This window comes from Centruroides sculpturatus, unplaced genomic scaffold, assembly GCF_000671375.1.
Source record: "Centruroides sculpturatus isolate CEXI.00-Female unplaced genomic scaffold, Cexi_2.0 scaffold1554, whole genome shotgun sequence".
In the NCBI taxonomy this organism is placed as follows: Eukaryota; Metazoa; Arthropoda; class Arachnida; order Scorpiones; family Buthidae; genus Centruroides; species Centruroides sculpturatus.
The window spans coordinates 157007-173929 of NW_019385732.1; the positions used below are offsets into that span (position 1 = coordinate 157007).

Consider the following 16923-nt stretch of genomic DNA (forward strand, 5'->3'; position numbering starts at 1 on the left):
CGAAATGTAGTGATGAGCACGGTTTTTCGTCAAGTAAATCGCCTTCGATTGTTTCACTTTTAAACACACGTTCTTACAGTTTATTCCACGCGTTTGCCGTTTGAAACTTTGTTTGGTATATTCAATTTTTTTTTTTATTTAAGTACTTTAAAAATATAATATCTTAAAAATTATGAAATTCCTTTCCTAAAACAATTTACTGATTAAAAATTTGGCTTCGGTGATGATTAAATCCAAATTATAATTAATGTCTAAACACACTGTACTAGAGATTAGTTTTGTTTATAAATTGTTTTGGAAGTTTCTCAATTGACAGTTAGAAATTCCCTCGAATTACACGAATATTCTGCTCAAAAATTTATACGATGACTTTCAGTGTTATTTGGATTCTTTCGTGAATATAGAACATTTTATTCCCAATCCCGAAATGAAGGTTTTGGATTGGATTTACTCTAAAAGGGAATTCGACAGTAATTTTGCCCACTACAAATGAATTTTAACTTTAATTTGGGATCAACGATACGAGTGAATCCATTTTTTACACGTTTTACGAGTAAGTTCACCTGTAATGAGTCAAGTTACTCGTAACATAATACGAGTGGAAACATACTTTGACTCGAACTATTATGAGAAATTATACGATCGGATCCGAACACTGATTTTTTGATAATGCGTAGAGATTTATTTTTTTCAGCTATGTAATTAGGTTATTCGCTTTGCCGAATTTAATTTTATTGTATCATAATCGGGATGATGGTTTTGTAATCGTGTAGCCTTGTTTTAGTGAGATAATGATAATAGTAATATTAGTTCTGTCGACAGTCGTCTCCTGTCGAGATGAGAGAATCGGAGCCATACCGGCAGGAGCGTAAGCTTCCGGTAGCACTACCCATACAGTAAGTTGTAGGGAAATTTGAAGCGAAAAACTGACAAAGAAGCAGTGCTGATCCAGAGTGGGAGGCTACTGGATCGCGTCAGTTCACCGTATCGAGAGTGGCTTATTTTCACACACCTAGCTTTAGCTGTAAAAGCACCCCCACTTCTGTGGAAGTAATAAAAATGATGGTTACGTGTTCACAGCATGAACCGGCCGGATTAAGAAGGTTCGCCTTCGTGGCTTAGGCAGAGGCTAACATTCACGATGGTAAACGTAGATTTTTTGAACGTTAAATAAACTGGTCCGAGTATGACTACTGCATCACAAACGCATTCACCAATTTACTCACACACAACGAATACACCTCAGCATACTGTATGTTGTTCATTCCACGTGAGGTAAACCACGTCAACGGATGAAGTAACAAAGTTCAAACGAATCCATCGATTGTATCTACTACAATATCACGAAACAAGAAACATATGCAAATACTACATGACAAATTCACACAAAAATACCCGCATCCAACTGTTACAGAGCAAAGAGATCAGTAAAGAACAATTATATAACATTATTCCACAAACAACGCTTGCACAACACAAAAACTAGATCACGCGGAAGATCAGCAAATGCCTGAGCAACAGTTATTCGTGAAAACGTATAACGTATACACCGCGTGACAGACATCAATGTAAACACTAATGCGACAATTACAACGGGTGACACTGTAGACAGAATTAATTAACAAGTCCACATATTTATTCCAAGAAACACTCACTAAATATACATGTTTAAACATAAAAAATATACAAATTGAAATGAGTAGGGAAACTCTGCACCACTTAAATACACATATTAAATAACTATTATAAAATATTTTAAATGTTCCCATAGTACACAAATTCTTTATAACACAAGAAAAATGTATTTGAACTTTAATTTCTCCACAAGTGCGCACTCTGGCACCCGACAATTTAATCAAGCACAACACTGGTTCCTTACAGCCACACACCCTGCTCAGCACTGACCCGACACACTAAAGGGAAGCGCACAATTTCTCCCTCTCTATGCGGGAAAATCTCACCCCCACTATACACGATGGGTTAATCCTCAAAGGAGTAACCATGCATGCCTGATTTTGAGTCATTCCTGGAAGTGTGTGGGGGAAAATTTAACAGCTTCGGCGAGCTGTACCGACCACCCGAGTAGAATTGAAAAACCATTTGATTTTCCTGGCGCAGTGTCAGACTGCGCAGGCCGACCTAAACGTGTGTGAGAACAATATCTGGTGAATGTTTGGAAGAATTATTTTCTATAACCTTATTAACTTTTATTATTTATAACCTAATAAATTAATTTTTCGGGTTATAAATTATTTTCGGATCAAAAATTTCTCGAGTAAATTAAAATTATAAATAATTTTAATATTTAGAAAACTTCTCAATTCATTTCTTCCGTTTTCATAAAACATCTCGATACTCTTTATCATTTTCTTCTACATTTTAAAAAATTTATTGTTTTAATATCCAAGTAAATTAAAACACGACAACTTAAAATAAGACAAAGNAGACCGGTTCGATCCATCTATAACGAAAAGTATACGCACCCCTAGCGATTTCGTGACGTCACGTGGCATGTTCGAGCAGGGAAGTGACGATGAGAACCAAAGGCAACTTTTTGCAATTCCTCCAGCGCTTCCAGATTGGGGATGTTTTATCGACCGACAGAAAATTTGGGGAATTTCTTCCGACGACTTTTTTCACTTTGATCTTTTTTCGGTAGACTAAAAAAAAATTGGCGTGACAGAACCCGTGAAATACTGTTTAAACTTTGCGATTAAATGTGTTATTCTGAATTATTCATTAAGAAAATTATTCAAAAATGATTCCTACGCTAACGAGAGGAGGGCCAGACAGTGCCGTAACTAGCCATTCCTGTGCCCTGCGCAAGAATTTGCATTTAGACCCCTTAATTAAGTTTGGGAAAGTAATAAAACAAATACATACATTTTGGGTCCCCCTTCTAAGTGGGCCCTGTGCGGGTGTACCCGTTGCACCTGCCTAGTTACCGCACTGGGGCCAGACGTTCGGGTCTCCGATTCGAACGAAACTCGGTGAGCGCGTAGCCTTAAACACAAACGGTCCTCGTCCAAATAATACGACCCACTTGTCAAGCGTTTCCAAAAATTGGGCCTCTGGAAATTTAGTTTTTAGCTTATAAGTCTTTGGAAATTTTACGTCCCAGAGTGGCAATAGCTGAGTGAATAAGACGCGAGGTACTGGAGCAAGACGTTGTAGGTTAAACCTTCGGAGTTTTAGATTGTTTATTTTTTGCGTGTAACTTTGTTATTTTACCGCATCGTTAGCATTATTATTACTATTATTATTCCTCACGTTTAGCGGTTATAAAGAAAAAGATTAAAAATTGTGACGTCATTTCCTATTTAACGAAAACAAACCATTGTAAATTTAACTCTTACGTCGTTAATTTAAATAAAACTTTTATACCTTCACATTTATTTTCACATATAAAACGATTATGCTACATCTAAAAAAACTAAATTAAAATGCCAAAGGTTCGAACCTACATCGCCTCTATCCCAGTGCTTAGGGTCTTACTCGACTATCGCCGTTCCGGGTCGTAAAACTTCCAAAGACTTATAAGCTAAACACTAAATTTTCAGAGGCCCAATTTTTGGAAAAGCTCGAGAAGCGGGTCCTATTATTTGGACGAGGATCTGTTTCTGTTTAAGGCTACTTTCTCACCGCGTTTTGTTCGAATTGGAGACCCCAACGTCTGGATCTCTCCTCGTAAGTGACAGCTTAACGCGTTACTTTTGTTTACCGGATGACAAACCGATAACGCTTCGATGTCACCGTGACTGTCGAAGCGCGCATAGAGATGCGGTGTTTTCTTCTGTTTAATTTGATGGGGATTTTTCTCATAAAACATTCGTCGAACTTACATCTTCAACCGTCAATTTTTTATAGCCAAATCAATTGGTACTTTCCGGCGGAACATCCCGTATTTTAAGAATTTACGAAGATTTAACATTTAAATCTATATACGGATCAACGAACACAATTGAATTTAAATTTTGAAAAACTGTTTAAATCTATGGTTCAATTGACGTAGCACGAACAGATGCGAGGCGGACGATCGTGTATAGAATATAAAAATGTTTTGTTACACTTTTATAATATAAAAAATTTAACAGAATCTTATACTTCAATGTAAACTGTACTGCTGTAATTATTTATTAAATCTTATTTCTCAAGAATGACGCGAAATGAGTTTCCTAAGAATCCAACACTTGTTTTACAAAGCACGTAAATTTAGTTCTTGAAAATGTTTTTAACTGTTTTTGTTTGTAATATAGGCCTGTATATATATATTTATGGAGTCACGACAGAGACTCCGTGCCAAGTGAAACAGTCACTGACCGACTATAAAGGCCTATATATATATCAAAACAAAAACATGAGATGTAAAAAAATTGTACCAAGTAAAAGAATTACAGTATGACAATTTAGACGATAGTCAAATTTGTTTTCTTTGGTGAAGTTAAGCTTGGCGCTTGGAAGCGAAATATAGAAAATATCAATAATAATATGGGTAAAAATCTTGTGGGTACCGCTTCGAAGCTTCGAGCTTATCTTTACCAAAGAAAAAATCTGACTGTCGTCTGAACTGTCGTAATTCTTTTACTTGGCGTAATTTTTTTACATATTAGGATTTACATTAAATATGTTTATATGAATAATTTATATTGATTTGGTCTGATGACCCTAGCCATAAATAATGGCTAGGGTCATTACTTTTTCACAAGGAAGTATCTATTTAACAGGTTAGAATGATTATTTTGTTTTAACGCTATAGAACTGTGGTTCGCACAGTGGGCGGAGGGTAAAGCTAGGGGGACGAAAAGAAGCGAGCGGGCGGTAGGGGGCGCTAAAGGCGGGGTACTGAACGGTGACCATAGGCAAAGGTTGGAATCGCTGACAACCTTTCCCTTAATTAATTAAAACGGGTAAGAAGAAACATTGCCTTTAATTTAAGTTTTCAGATGTTGAGAACAATGTATGGTAAGGACATAAGGACACAGAGTACGAGTTCGCAGAAAAGTTTCCCAGACAATAGTTCCAAGCCACAAGGAAAAATGGATAAATGGGCGTTGGATATAGCTTTATGGAAACGAGGGAAAGGTGGCTCGAAAAAGTTTGGGAATCACATTTATAGACAACTCGCGTGTGACGTATTGGAGTCTCGGGTGTACGTGTGTGTTTTTCCATATTTGTGACGTTTCCGTTCCGTTTTAACCTCATCCGATACACGACAGAGTAACCAAACTTTAAACGGGGAGAAGCGTAAACGTTGAGCGGTTCACCTAACGAAGAGATACGGTGTAAGTAAAATTTAAAATAGAACAATATAAATTCGACAATTAGAAAAAAAAAAAAAAAATACCACATAGCACTTAGAAGCGATGCTACGCGGCAGTCAATGAAACTACCATAAAACGTACATTTTTACTCAGTACAACAATACAATGACCAAACGTCATAGTTTGTTTTAATGTACTTAAATTTCTATTGCTAGGAAAGGTATGTTCTGAAGAACTTTTTACCAAAATCTTTACATCAACCCAGCCACTCGCTACAAAATTGAGCTTCGAGTGATTTGTACGCTTTTGTGCGGTTAAGAGTTAAAAATTGGGCTATTAAAACAAGTTATCACCATATTCTATCTTCGGCTACGAACTACGATCCTTTAAGAAAGAACTCTAGTCGTCTTCATACGGATCGACTCCACTATACATTAAAATTTTACTTCTGTACCAGTAGTGTCTTGACTAGTAAGAGTTGTTAAATAACCTATTAAAACATCACATCTAAAAAAACTAAATTAAAATGCCAAAGGTTCGAACCTACATCGCCTCTATCCCAGTGCTTAGGGTCTTACTCGACGATAGTCGAGTAAGACCCTAACTCGACGAGGAACTTACATCTTCAACCGTCAATTTTTTATAGCCAAATCAATTGGTACTTTCCGGCGGAACATCCCGTATTTTAAGAATTTACGAAGATTTAACATTTAAATCTATATACGGATCAACGAACACAATTGAATTTAAATTTTGAAAAACTGTTTAAATCTATGGTTCAATTGACGTAGCACGAACAGATGCGAGGCGGACGATCGTGTATAGAATATAAAAATGTTTTGTTACACTTTTATAATATAAAAAATTTAACAGAATCTTATACTTCAATGTAAACTGTACTGCTGTAATTATTTATTAAATCTTATTTCTCAAGAATGACGCGAAATGAGTTTCCTAAGAATCCAACACTTGTTTTACAAAGCACGTAAATTTAGTTCTTGAAAATGTTTTTAACTGTTTTTGTTTGTAATATAGGCCTGTATATATATATTTATGGAGTCACGACAGAGACTCCGTGCCAAGTGAAACAGTCACTGACCGACTATAAAGGCCTATATATATATCAAAACAAAAACATGAGATGTAAAAAAATTGTACCAAGTAAAAGAATTACAGTATGACAATTTAGACGATAGTCAAATTTGTTTTCTTTGGTGAAGTTAAGCTTGGCGCTTGGAAGCGAAATATAGAAAATATCAATAATAATATGGGTAAAAATCTTGTGGGTACCGCTTCGAAGCTTCGAGCTTATCTTTACCAAAGAAAAACTCTGACTGTCATAATTCTTTTACTTGGCGTAATTTTTTTACATATTAGGATTTACATTAAATATGTTTATATGAATAATTTATATTGATTTGGTCTGATGACCCTAGCCATAAATAATGGCTAGGGTCATTACTTTTTCACAAGGAAGTATCTATTTAACAAAGTAGAATGATTATTTTGTTTTAACGCTATAGAACTGTGGTTCGCACAGTGGGCGGAGGGTAAAGCTAGGGGGACGAAAAGAAGCGAGCGGGCGGTAGGGGGCGCTAAAGGCGGGGTACTGAACGGTGACCATAGGCAAAGGTTGGAATCGCTGACAACCTTTCCCTTAATTAATTAAAACGGGTAAGAAGAAACATTGCCTTTAATTTAAGTTTTCAGATGTTGAGAACAATGTATGGTAAGGACATAAGGACACAGAGTACGAGTTCGCAGAAAAGTTTCCCAGACAATAGTTCCAANCTTTAAAAATATAATATCTTAAAAATTATGAAATTCCTTTCCTAAAACAATTTACTGATTAAAAATTTGGCTTCGGTGATGATTAAATCCAAATTATAATTAATGTCTAAACGCACTGTACTAGAGATTAGTTTTGTTTATAAATTGTTTTGGAAGTTTCTCAATTGACAGTTAGAAATTCCCTCGAATTACACGAATATTCTGCTCAAAAATTTATACGATGACTTTCAGTGTTATTTGGATTCTTTCGTGAATATAGAACATTTTATTCCCAATCCCGAAATGAAGGTTTTGGATTGGATTTACTCTAAAAGGGAATTCGACAGTAATTTTGCCCACTACAAATGAATTTTAACTTTAATTTGGGATCAACGATACGAGTGAATCCATTTTTTACACGTTTTACGAGTAAGTTCACCTGTAATGAGTCAAGTTACTCGTAACATAATACGAGTGGAAACATACTTTGACTCGAACTATTATGAGAAATTATACGATCGGATCCGAACACTGATTTTTTGATAATGCGTAGAGATTTATTTTTTTCAGCTATGTAATTAGGTTATTCGCTTTGCCGAATTTAATTTTATTGTATCATAATCGGGATGATGGTTTTGTAATCGTGTAGCCTTGTTTTAGTGAGATAATGATAATAGTAATATTAGTTCTGTCGACAGTCGTCTCCTGTCGAGATGAGAGAATCGGAGCCATACCGGCAGGAGCGTAAGCTTCCGGTAGCACTACCCATACAGTAAGTTGTAGGGAAATTTGAAGCGAAAAACTGACAAAGAAGCAGTGCTGATCCAGAGTGGGAGGCTACTGGATCGCGTCAGTTCACCGTATCGAGAGTGGCTTATTTTCACACACCTAGCTTTAGCTGTAAAAGCACCCCCACTTCTGTGGAAGTAATAAAAATGATGGTTACGTGTTCACAGCATGAACCGGCCGGATTAAGAAGGTTCGCCTTCGTGGCTTAGGCAGAGGCTAACATTCACGATGGTAAACGTAGATTTTTTGAACGTTAAATAAACTGGTCCGAGTATGACTACTGCATCACAAACGCATTCACCAATTTACTCACACACAACGAATACACCTCAGCATACTGTATGTTGTTCATTCCACGTGAGGTAAACCACGTCAACGGATGAAGTAACAAAGTTCAAACGAATCCATCGATTGTATCTACTACAATATCACGAAACAAGAAACATATGCAAATACTACATGACAAATTCACACAAAAATACCCGCATCCAACTGTTACAGAGCAAAGAGATCAGTAAAGAACAATTATATAACATTATTCCACAAACAACGCTTGCACAACACAAAAACTAGATCACGCGGAAGATCAGCAAATGCCTGAGCAACAGTTATTCGTGAAAACGTATAACGTATACACCGCGTGACAGACATCAATGTAAACACTAATGCGACAATTACAACGGGTGACACTGTAGACAGAATTAATTAACAAGTCCACATATTTATTCCAAGAAACACTCACTAAATATACATGTTTAAACATAAAAAATATACAAATTGAAATGAGTAGGGAAACTCTGCACCACTTAAATACACATATTAAATAACTATTATAAAATATTTTAAATGTTCCCATAGTACACAAATTCTTTATAACACAAGAAAAATGTATTTGAACTTTAATTTCTCCACAAGTGCGCACTCTGGCACCCGACAATTTAATCAAGCACAACACTGGTTCCTTACAGCCACACACCCTGCTCAGCACTGACCCGACACACTAAAGGGAAGCGCACAATTTCTCCCTCTCTATGCGGGAAAATCTCACCCCCACTATACACGATGGGTTAATCCTCAAAGGAGTAACCATGCATGCCTGATTTTGAGTCATTCCTGGAAGTGTGTGGGGGAAAATTTAACAGCTTCGGCGACCTGTACCGACCACCCGAGTAGAATTGAAAAACCATTTGATTTTCCTGGCGCAGTGTCAGACTGCGCAGGCCGACCTAAACGTGTGTGAGAACAATATCTGGTGAATGTTTGGAAGAATTATTTTCTATAACCTTATTAACTTTTATTATTTATAACCTAATAAATTAATTTTTCGGGTTATAAATTATTTTCGGATCAAAAATTTCTTGAGTAAATTAAAATTATAAATAATTTTAATATTTAGAAAACTTCTCAATTCATTTCTTCCGTTTTCATAAAACATCTCGATACTCTTTATCATTTTCTTCTACATTTTAAAAAATTTATTGTTTTAATATCCAAGTAAATTAAAACATGACAACTTAAAATAAGACAAAGTTTAATAAATTCTTTTTAATTATTAAATTATAAAATTAATTTGCGATAATAATGTTTACAATTTGTACTAATATCGGATGTGGTTGAGAATTATTAATATATATTCGTCTATAAAATTTAATCCATGAATTTTTTTGGTAGTAAAATTGACTTGCCATTGATCTTTCGCTGATAATTGATGCTTTTTAACAGAATCTATAGCCCAAAATTTCTCTTGAAAAATTAATTTTGTGATCTGAAATAATTCCACTAAAAAATTATTCGTATGAAAAATTAATTTTGTGATTGGTGCTACCCAAACCACTACTACTACTATTTACACCATAGACTTCTGTGCATACTTTTTCCCCGCGAGTTTTAATAAAATTTGTTGCCAATAAACATCAGTGGCGTAATAATAAACACAATGGCGTAGCGAACATAACTGGCACCCGGGCCGCGACACTATATTGGCGCCCCCTCCCCCTCCGGAAACAAATTTTGTTTTTCTTGAAAACCATATGGCTCCCCTCTGCCAGTGGCGCCCGGGGCAAGCTGCCCCACCGTCTGCTGAGAGGTTTTCTTCGTTTGTGGGCGATAGGAAATTCTGTAGTTCCTCGAGGCCAGGCAGCCTCAAAGGATTAACCCATCGTGTATAGCCGCCTTTATTAGGGATACGATTACTAAACACTCCTGACACGTGTGACGATTCTGTTTAGTTGTATATCGAACTTAACTATAATTAATCTACATACATTAAATAATTATCATTATATACTTAAATATCTAATAGTGTAGATATACGTATATTAGTTTATTCTAGTACAGTCACTATAATTAGGATCCTGGCCTTAAACTACATTTACAAATCTCACACATTCAAAACACAACACAATAAGTACTGTACATACAGGAAATACTGATACTCTCAAACAAAGCTAGTAGGCAAGTCACAAATAGCGAAACGATACAATGCTTATACAGGAAAAATAAATTATTCAAAAACAATGAGGGCCTTTTATGAGGTCAACGACATATCAAACTGACCATACAGCAGAATGTCACGCCAACAAAAAACCTCACAGACTATATTGGTCCTTTACTCTATTCCAAATCGCACACAAAAGCGAAGCTAGATCGAGGAAGAACGAAACTTGTGCAATAAACTAATTATGTCATGTGTCGGAATAAACACGAACGACATTCAAAATTCAGTGCATAGAACACAGTGAAAGACATCTGGTTAAGACGACATTAACAATTTCCGATAAAACAAATTCAATCTCTGCACCAGGAATTAGCCAATCACTTTACATACACTGTCAACAATCTAAAAGACATTGATCCTACACTCTACAAAATACTCACATTATGCATCACACATAAATTATATCATCATGTAGAACAGAATTCTCATAGCGCAACAAAAAGAATGTCACAGAAATCATACGGTATGCAAAGAACAGTTACTCTTAGATTCAGTCATTCCACGACAAGCGCACAAACAGTACAGAACAGAAACAGCACAGCGTTTAGAATGCTGTCAAATGCCTTCCTATACTTTGTTTATCACATGGATGTATCCATGTGACAAACAAAGTATAGTAAGGCATTTGATAGCATTCTATACTCTGCGTTAGTGCATACACTAAACCTATACAAAATACATCCAACACTCATTGAATACTAGAAAACACAATGCAACATTGGAAAACAAGCGTATCTCAATATTTCACTCATTCACCCGACACAGCTAGATCATATCTATTAGAAGTTACATTCCACTGACATTTAAACGGAGCTTGATCAAGATAAATGCAGAACAAACACTTGACAAAGAATAGGGAATTCTGAAGAAAGATGAATTTGTACTCGGAAATGGAGATGTCATAGATATGGCAAATTCTGCAAATATTTAAGATTTCAACAGGCCAAACTCACAAAACACATACAAATAAACCAAAGACAGATAAGAGAATACAACAGCGGACTAAACTCGATACTAACAGCACGGCTGAATGCTAAACACACATTTCAAGCAAAAAACACACACAAGTCGGACGACTCGCGTGCTTATTGCTTGTCCACTGTATAATTCCAAACGGGAATTATACAGTGGACAAGCACACAACCAGCAAAACTCCAAAGGTAAACAGGAACAATATTAATAAAAGATAACAGATATCATCCTAAGTCCTCTACAGAAAGATCGATTCTTCCTCGTAAACAGGAAGAACGAGGAATTTACCTTCACTGCAAAATAAATACAGACATCGCGAGAGTTTTTCTATAGAAAACAATACCACAATTATACAAAAATGTAAAGCAGTAAAACTTACTCGACACCGACTAGGACAGGCATGGCCAACATACGGCCCGTCTAATGAATTTATGTGGCCCGCGATCAATCTTTCAATATTAACTACCAAAATTTAACACAGTAGCCCGAATGCCCCTAATACATCAACCTTCCTGCAAAATTTCAGAAATTTTCGACATAAGCCACGGGAGTTGTTAAACTTCGAAGTGAATGAAAAAAATCGAGGCCCTGCACGCAGGCGCAGGCTTTAACATCCATCTATAGAAAGAAACTAACCTTTTGTTCGTTTTTCGACGTTTCGAGATGTCTGGGTCTAAAAATGTAAAAATGTTGGGGATCATTTTTTGACATATTGTCATACTTTCCGTCCGTTATACAGCGTTCTTACTCAATTTTTGTTTCCACGACTTTCCCTGACTTTGTACAAATTCCCCACCCTCGTGTCCCTTACAGTATGGCATATTGAAAAGTAAAACACTTATTATGCACAAACGTTATTCTTTCAACTTTTTAGTTAGTTATTTTTTCTAATTAACAGTTATATAATTTTTATAATTCTTCACATAAACAATCAACATTAGTTTCTAAAATTAATCTGACCTATCAGTAAAAGAAGCAAATGCCTATAATGATTGTATAAACATTAAACAAAATAAAAATAATACACAGTGATTAAAATTTATAAGATCTGATTTTGAGTGATATTAAATTATTATTCTACTGCATTATAAGTAAATTAATGCTGGATACTTATTTGCATTTTTCCAATCAATAAGGAAAGTGATCTGAAAAATATTGGGAAAAAATAATAAACAAAATAAAAATAATACGTAAAACGTACGAATTGAAAGTAACTCTTACCTATGATTAAAAAGGGTACAGTTCCAGCAGGAACCACAAACGGTGTATCAAAATACATAATCAATCCAAATGACGAAGCCAAAGACATTCCTCCCGATATTAACGCAATTATTCCAGTCCAAGGTTTGCTTTCGATCCAACTGTTATACAAACAGGTCAGCATTGAAAAGATTGCTATTGCTAACATTGTAATCGGTATTCGAGGAAATATTCGTCTGACGACAGCTAATAACTCTTGTTCAATTGTAATCGATGTGTATCGATCGACGGTTATGTACTGAAAATTACTCGATTCAATAAGATTTAAAAACAGATTTTGCCATTTTTCCACTTTGCTTCTTTCAAGTTTCGAATAGTCGTTAAAGTAATAAACCAGTCGCAATACTTTAGCACTTTTAACGTAATCGTCTGCATTTTTTTCGACTCCTCCTAAAAATAAACTCGTTAATTGAAAATCGTATTTATCTTTCTTGCTTATAGGGTATTTGATGGAATAAGTGTTGTTTTCCATCATTTCGATTTCGTTTTGCATTAATAAAATAGAATTCTCGAAGCATCTCTTGTTATTTCTTGCGCATAAATCTTTATATGTGAAATTCTCTGCAGTTTTTATATTTTGAACAGTTTTATCCAATTGAATAATTTCTTGAAATACGTCTCTTCGAAGCACGGATCCTTCATCTTTTGCCGTAACTAGGACTNTTTAAATAATTTCATTTAAACATTTTAATTTTTTGAAATTATTTGAAATTTTAAAATAACACAAGTTGGGTCTGGGCATGGTAATTAATACTGGCTTTCTTATGGGCTTAGCCCCATCAAATGTCTTAGTGGATAAAACACTGGTAGTTGGTTGCAGGTTTGCATCTCACTAATGGGCTGGCTACATGAAGTTTTTCAGGTTTTCTTCACAAATCTAACACCTAAATACAGCCAGTTTCCTGTAAAATGTCTTCCTGGGAGTCATCCTTCTTAGCAAGATTTCCAGGTGTTGGTGCCGTCTCCCATAAATCTATCCATTCTGAGATACTGAACTGCTTTCTTTATTTGACATCATTGAAAGCATCTGAAAACACTGAAATTTTTGCAGGGTATGTAGTGCTAAATTGTAGAAATTTTCATGTCCAAGCAGTTGAGATAATTCAGATAGCAGATTTTTCAACAATGTGTACTCCACAGATTCTTGTGGATCTAGGCCAATATATTGACAGCAATGTATATAAATTAGGTAAATGGCACATCAAAATTTATTAAACAGGTCTACTAGAAGGTAAAGTTTGAGAAACACTAAGTTAATGCATGCCATTGGGATATTTTGTACTTAAAAACATGTAGTTCTTCCAGTTTTTCAAAAATTGTATTAAGTTTTTCTTTTGCAATTTAAATAAAGATAAACTGCTGATAATAAGAATATTAAAACTATTACAGTGAAATGTTGATTTAATTTGTGGGGTGTGTATAATAGAAATGTAAATAATGCACAAGTACTATTCGTCAATTTTTATTTTTTATTTTTTTGATACTATACTTAAAGACCAAGTTCATAAGCAGTTCTTTAAATTTTGTAAACTATATCAAATTAGTTTAATTTTACATTAAAATATAAATAAATAAAATATATCGAAGCTACACAATTGTCTTTGTATTCCCTTTAACGACGGGAGATGAAGGCAATTTTGTAGTTTCGATATATTTTATTTATATTTTGATGTAAAAATTAAAATTAACTCATTTCATACGCTTTGCAAAGTTTAAAGACTGCTTAAAAACTTGGTCTTTAAGGTATAGTATGAAAACATAAAAAATAAAAATTGATAAATAACACTCGTGCATTGATTACATTTCTATTATACACACTCCACATATAAGTCAACACTTTATTGTAGTTTTAATATTCAGTTTTAATATCAACATTCAATTGTAAAATAACTTTTTCCAGTTTTTCAAAAACTGTATTAACTATGTATCTTTAAGTAGAAAATACCCCACAGACACGCATTAACCTACTGTTTCTCAAACTTCACCTTGTGGTAGACCTGTTTAATAAAATTTAATGTCCCATTTACCTAATTTGCGTAACACGCTGTCAATATATTTGCCTAAACCCACAGCGATCCGTGGATCGCACGTTGCCGAGAAATCTGCTATCCGAATTATCTCGACTACCCGGACACGAAAATGTCTATTATTCTATTATTCGGCACTACTGCAAACATTTTCGGTGTTTTCAGACGATGCTTTCAATGATGTCAAATAAAGAAAGCAGTTAAATGTCTCGGAATGGATAGATTTATGGGAGAAGGTAATATAACACTCGGATAATCTGCCGAGGAGGAATACTTTCTGTAAGAAACTGACCCGATTTAGGCGTTAGTTATGCGAATAAAACCTGAAAAATTCCATAAGGCCGGCCCGAAATGCAAACCCGCGACCAGCCACTAATGGATTAAGTATATAAGGAAGCCAGTATTATGAAATTATTTTGTTACGCAATCAAAATTATTAAGATAAAAATTTATATTTTAAATTTTTATATTTTAAATATTTAAAATTTATATTTTTTAATCAGTTCATTAAACCTGCCCTCAAAATGTTAGATTAATAATTTAACATCTCTCAAATTCATAAAACTGCTTAATTAAAACAGCTCTTTTAAAATTTACAAATGACAATATTGCCATATGTTTTATTTGGGACTGTTTGATCCCGACATTTTGCAATGCTCTCCTTTCTGATGCATTTTATAATTCTACACAATCAATATTAGATTTTAAAATTAAGCTACACTATCAGTAAAAAAAAGAACATTAAATAAAATAAAATACACACAATGATCACAATTTATAAGGTCTAATTTCGAGTGACTTTAAAATACAATCTTACAATGCAATAGAATAAAAAGTCTTACGTGTAATAAGATATTTATTTAATGTAAAATTGTAAAAAATGTAAAAATTAAAATTAGCTCATTTGATATTGTTATGCAAAGTTTAAAGAACCGCTTAAGAACTTCATCTTTAGGTATAGAAAAAAAAAACGTTGGTAAAAAGCGCTCGTGTAGCCTTTACATTTCTACTCGTATTATACACACCTCACGCGTTNTTTTTCAACTATTTGTCGCTTCAGATTTCTTGCATTATATCGTGATCTTTCATCTTTTGAATTCCACAAGTATTTGTATATATATATATATATATTTATATATAGTGTTATGGACTAAGTGATACGGGCATTATTCGTAATGTCCGGTCATTACGACGAATAATGCCAAACCAATTTTAAGTAACGAAATAAACTGGAGATGTCGGGTCGACCTTATAGATAAGCAGTCGCCAGCCGATAGGCGATGTAAATTTATACTCGCGTGCCGAGACCACCCGACTAAATTCATTCGACTACGACAGTTAAAAACCAAAAGGGATGAAGGTGTAGCCTATGATCTTTTAAACATTTTTACAGTTTTCGGTGCACCGAGTATTCTACAAAGTCATAACGACGGAGAATTCGCCAATAACGTCGTCGAAGAACTTTGTAGTCTGTGGCCCGAGTTAAAAATGGCGCGTGCGAAACCCAGGCATTGGCAAAGTCAAGGTTCGGTAGAAAGATGTAATAGAAATTATGTTTTGTACAACTGATGAAAAATAAATCGTATCGTACTTGTATAAACTATGGCTCCAATGAGGTTATGTCTGGAGCAAAGTTAAAAGTTGGACTAAAGAATTTTATACCTGACGAATATTTGAACAACATTAATATAAAGATTTAGAAACTCTTTTTAAAACTAACAATTAATTTCTTTGGTTCGATGTGACGACTCGGTGAATTTATTGACATTTGGCAAATAATTTCATCATGAACTTTTAATCCGTATAGATACGCGTTTCGGGTTTTCGCCCCTCTTCGGTCTGTTACTTAGATAGGTTGTATCTCGTGGACATCCGTCAAGCACCTTCCACACTACGTCTTCCCCCGCATGCCTGGCAACGCGCAACGTCTCACTCCCAGAGTGCCACACACAGCCTCGCCCGTGACTGTATAAACATTCTATTTTAATAGTTGTAACCAGTTTTTATGAATTTCTAACTATTAAAGTAGAATGTTTATACAGTCGCGGGTGGGGCTGTGTGTGGCACTCTGGGAGTGAGACGTTGCGCGTTGCGGGGGAAGCCGTCTTGTCGGAAGGGGAGTGGGAAGACGTAGTGTGGAAGGTGCTTGACGGATGTCCACGAGATACAACCTATCTATGTAACAGACCGAAGAGGGGCGAAAACCCGAAACGCGTATCTACCGTGTTTCCCCGAAAATAAGACAGTGTCTTATACTAATTTTTGCTCTGAAAAATGCGCTAAGTCTTATTTTCAGGGAATGTCTTATTTTTTCCAGGAAGAAGAATTCACATTTATTATTGAACAA

At 35.0% G+C, this 16923-nt stretch overlaps 1 protein-coding gene across 1 annotated transcript in view; it reads right to left on the minus strand.

The window, feature by feature from the left end:
* LOC111641635 overlaps positions 1-13024 on the minus strand; it is a 51380-nt gene extending 38356 nt beyond the window's left edge. The window contains exon 1 of the mRNA XM_023387831.1: positions 12511-13024. Within this exon, the coding sequence (XP_023243599.1) occupies positions 12511-13024 (514 nt within the window). The remainder of the gene's footprint in view (positions 1-12510) is intronic.
* Positions 13025-16923: the final 3899 nt, after the last annotated feature.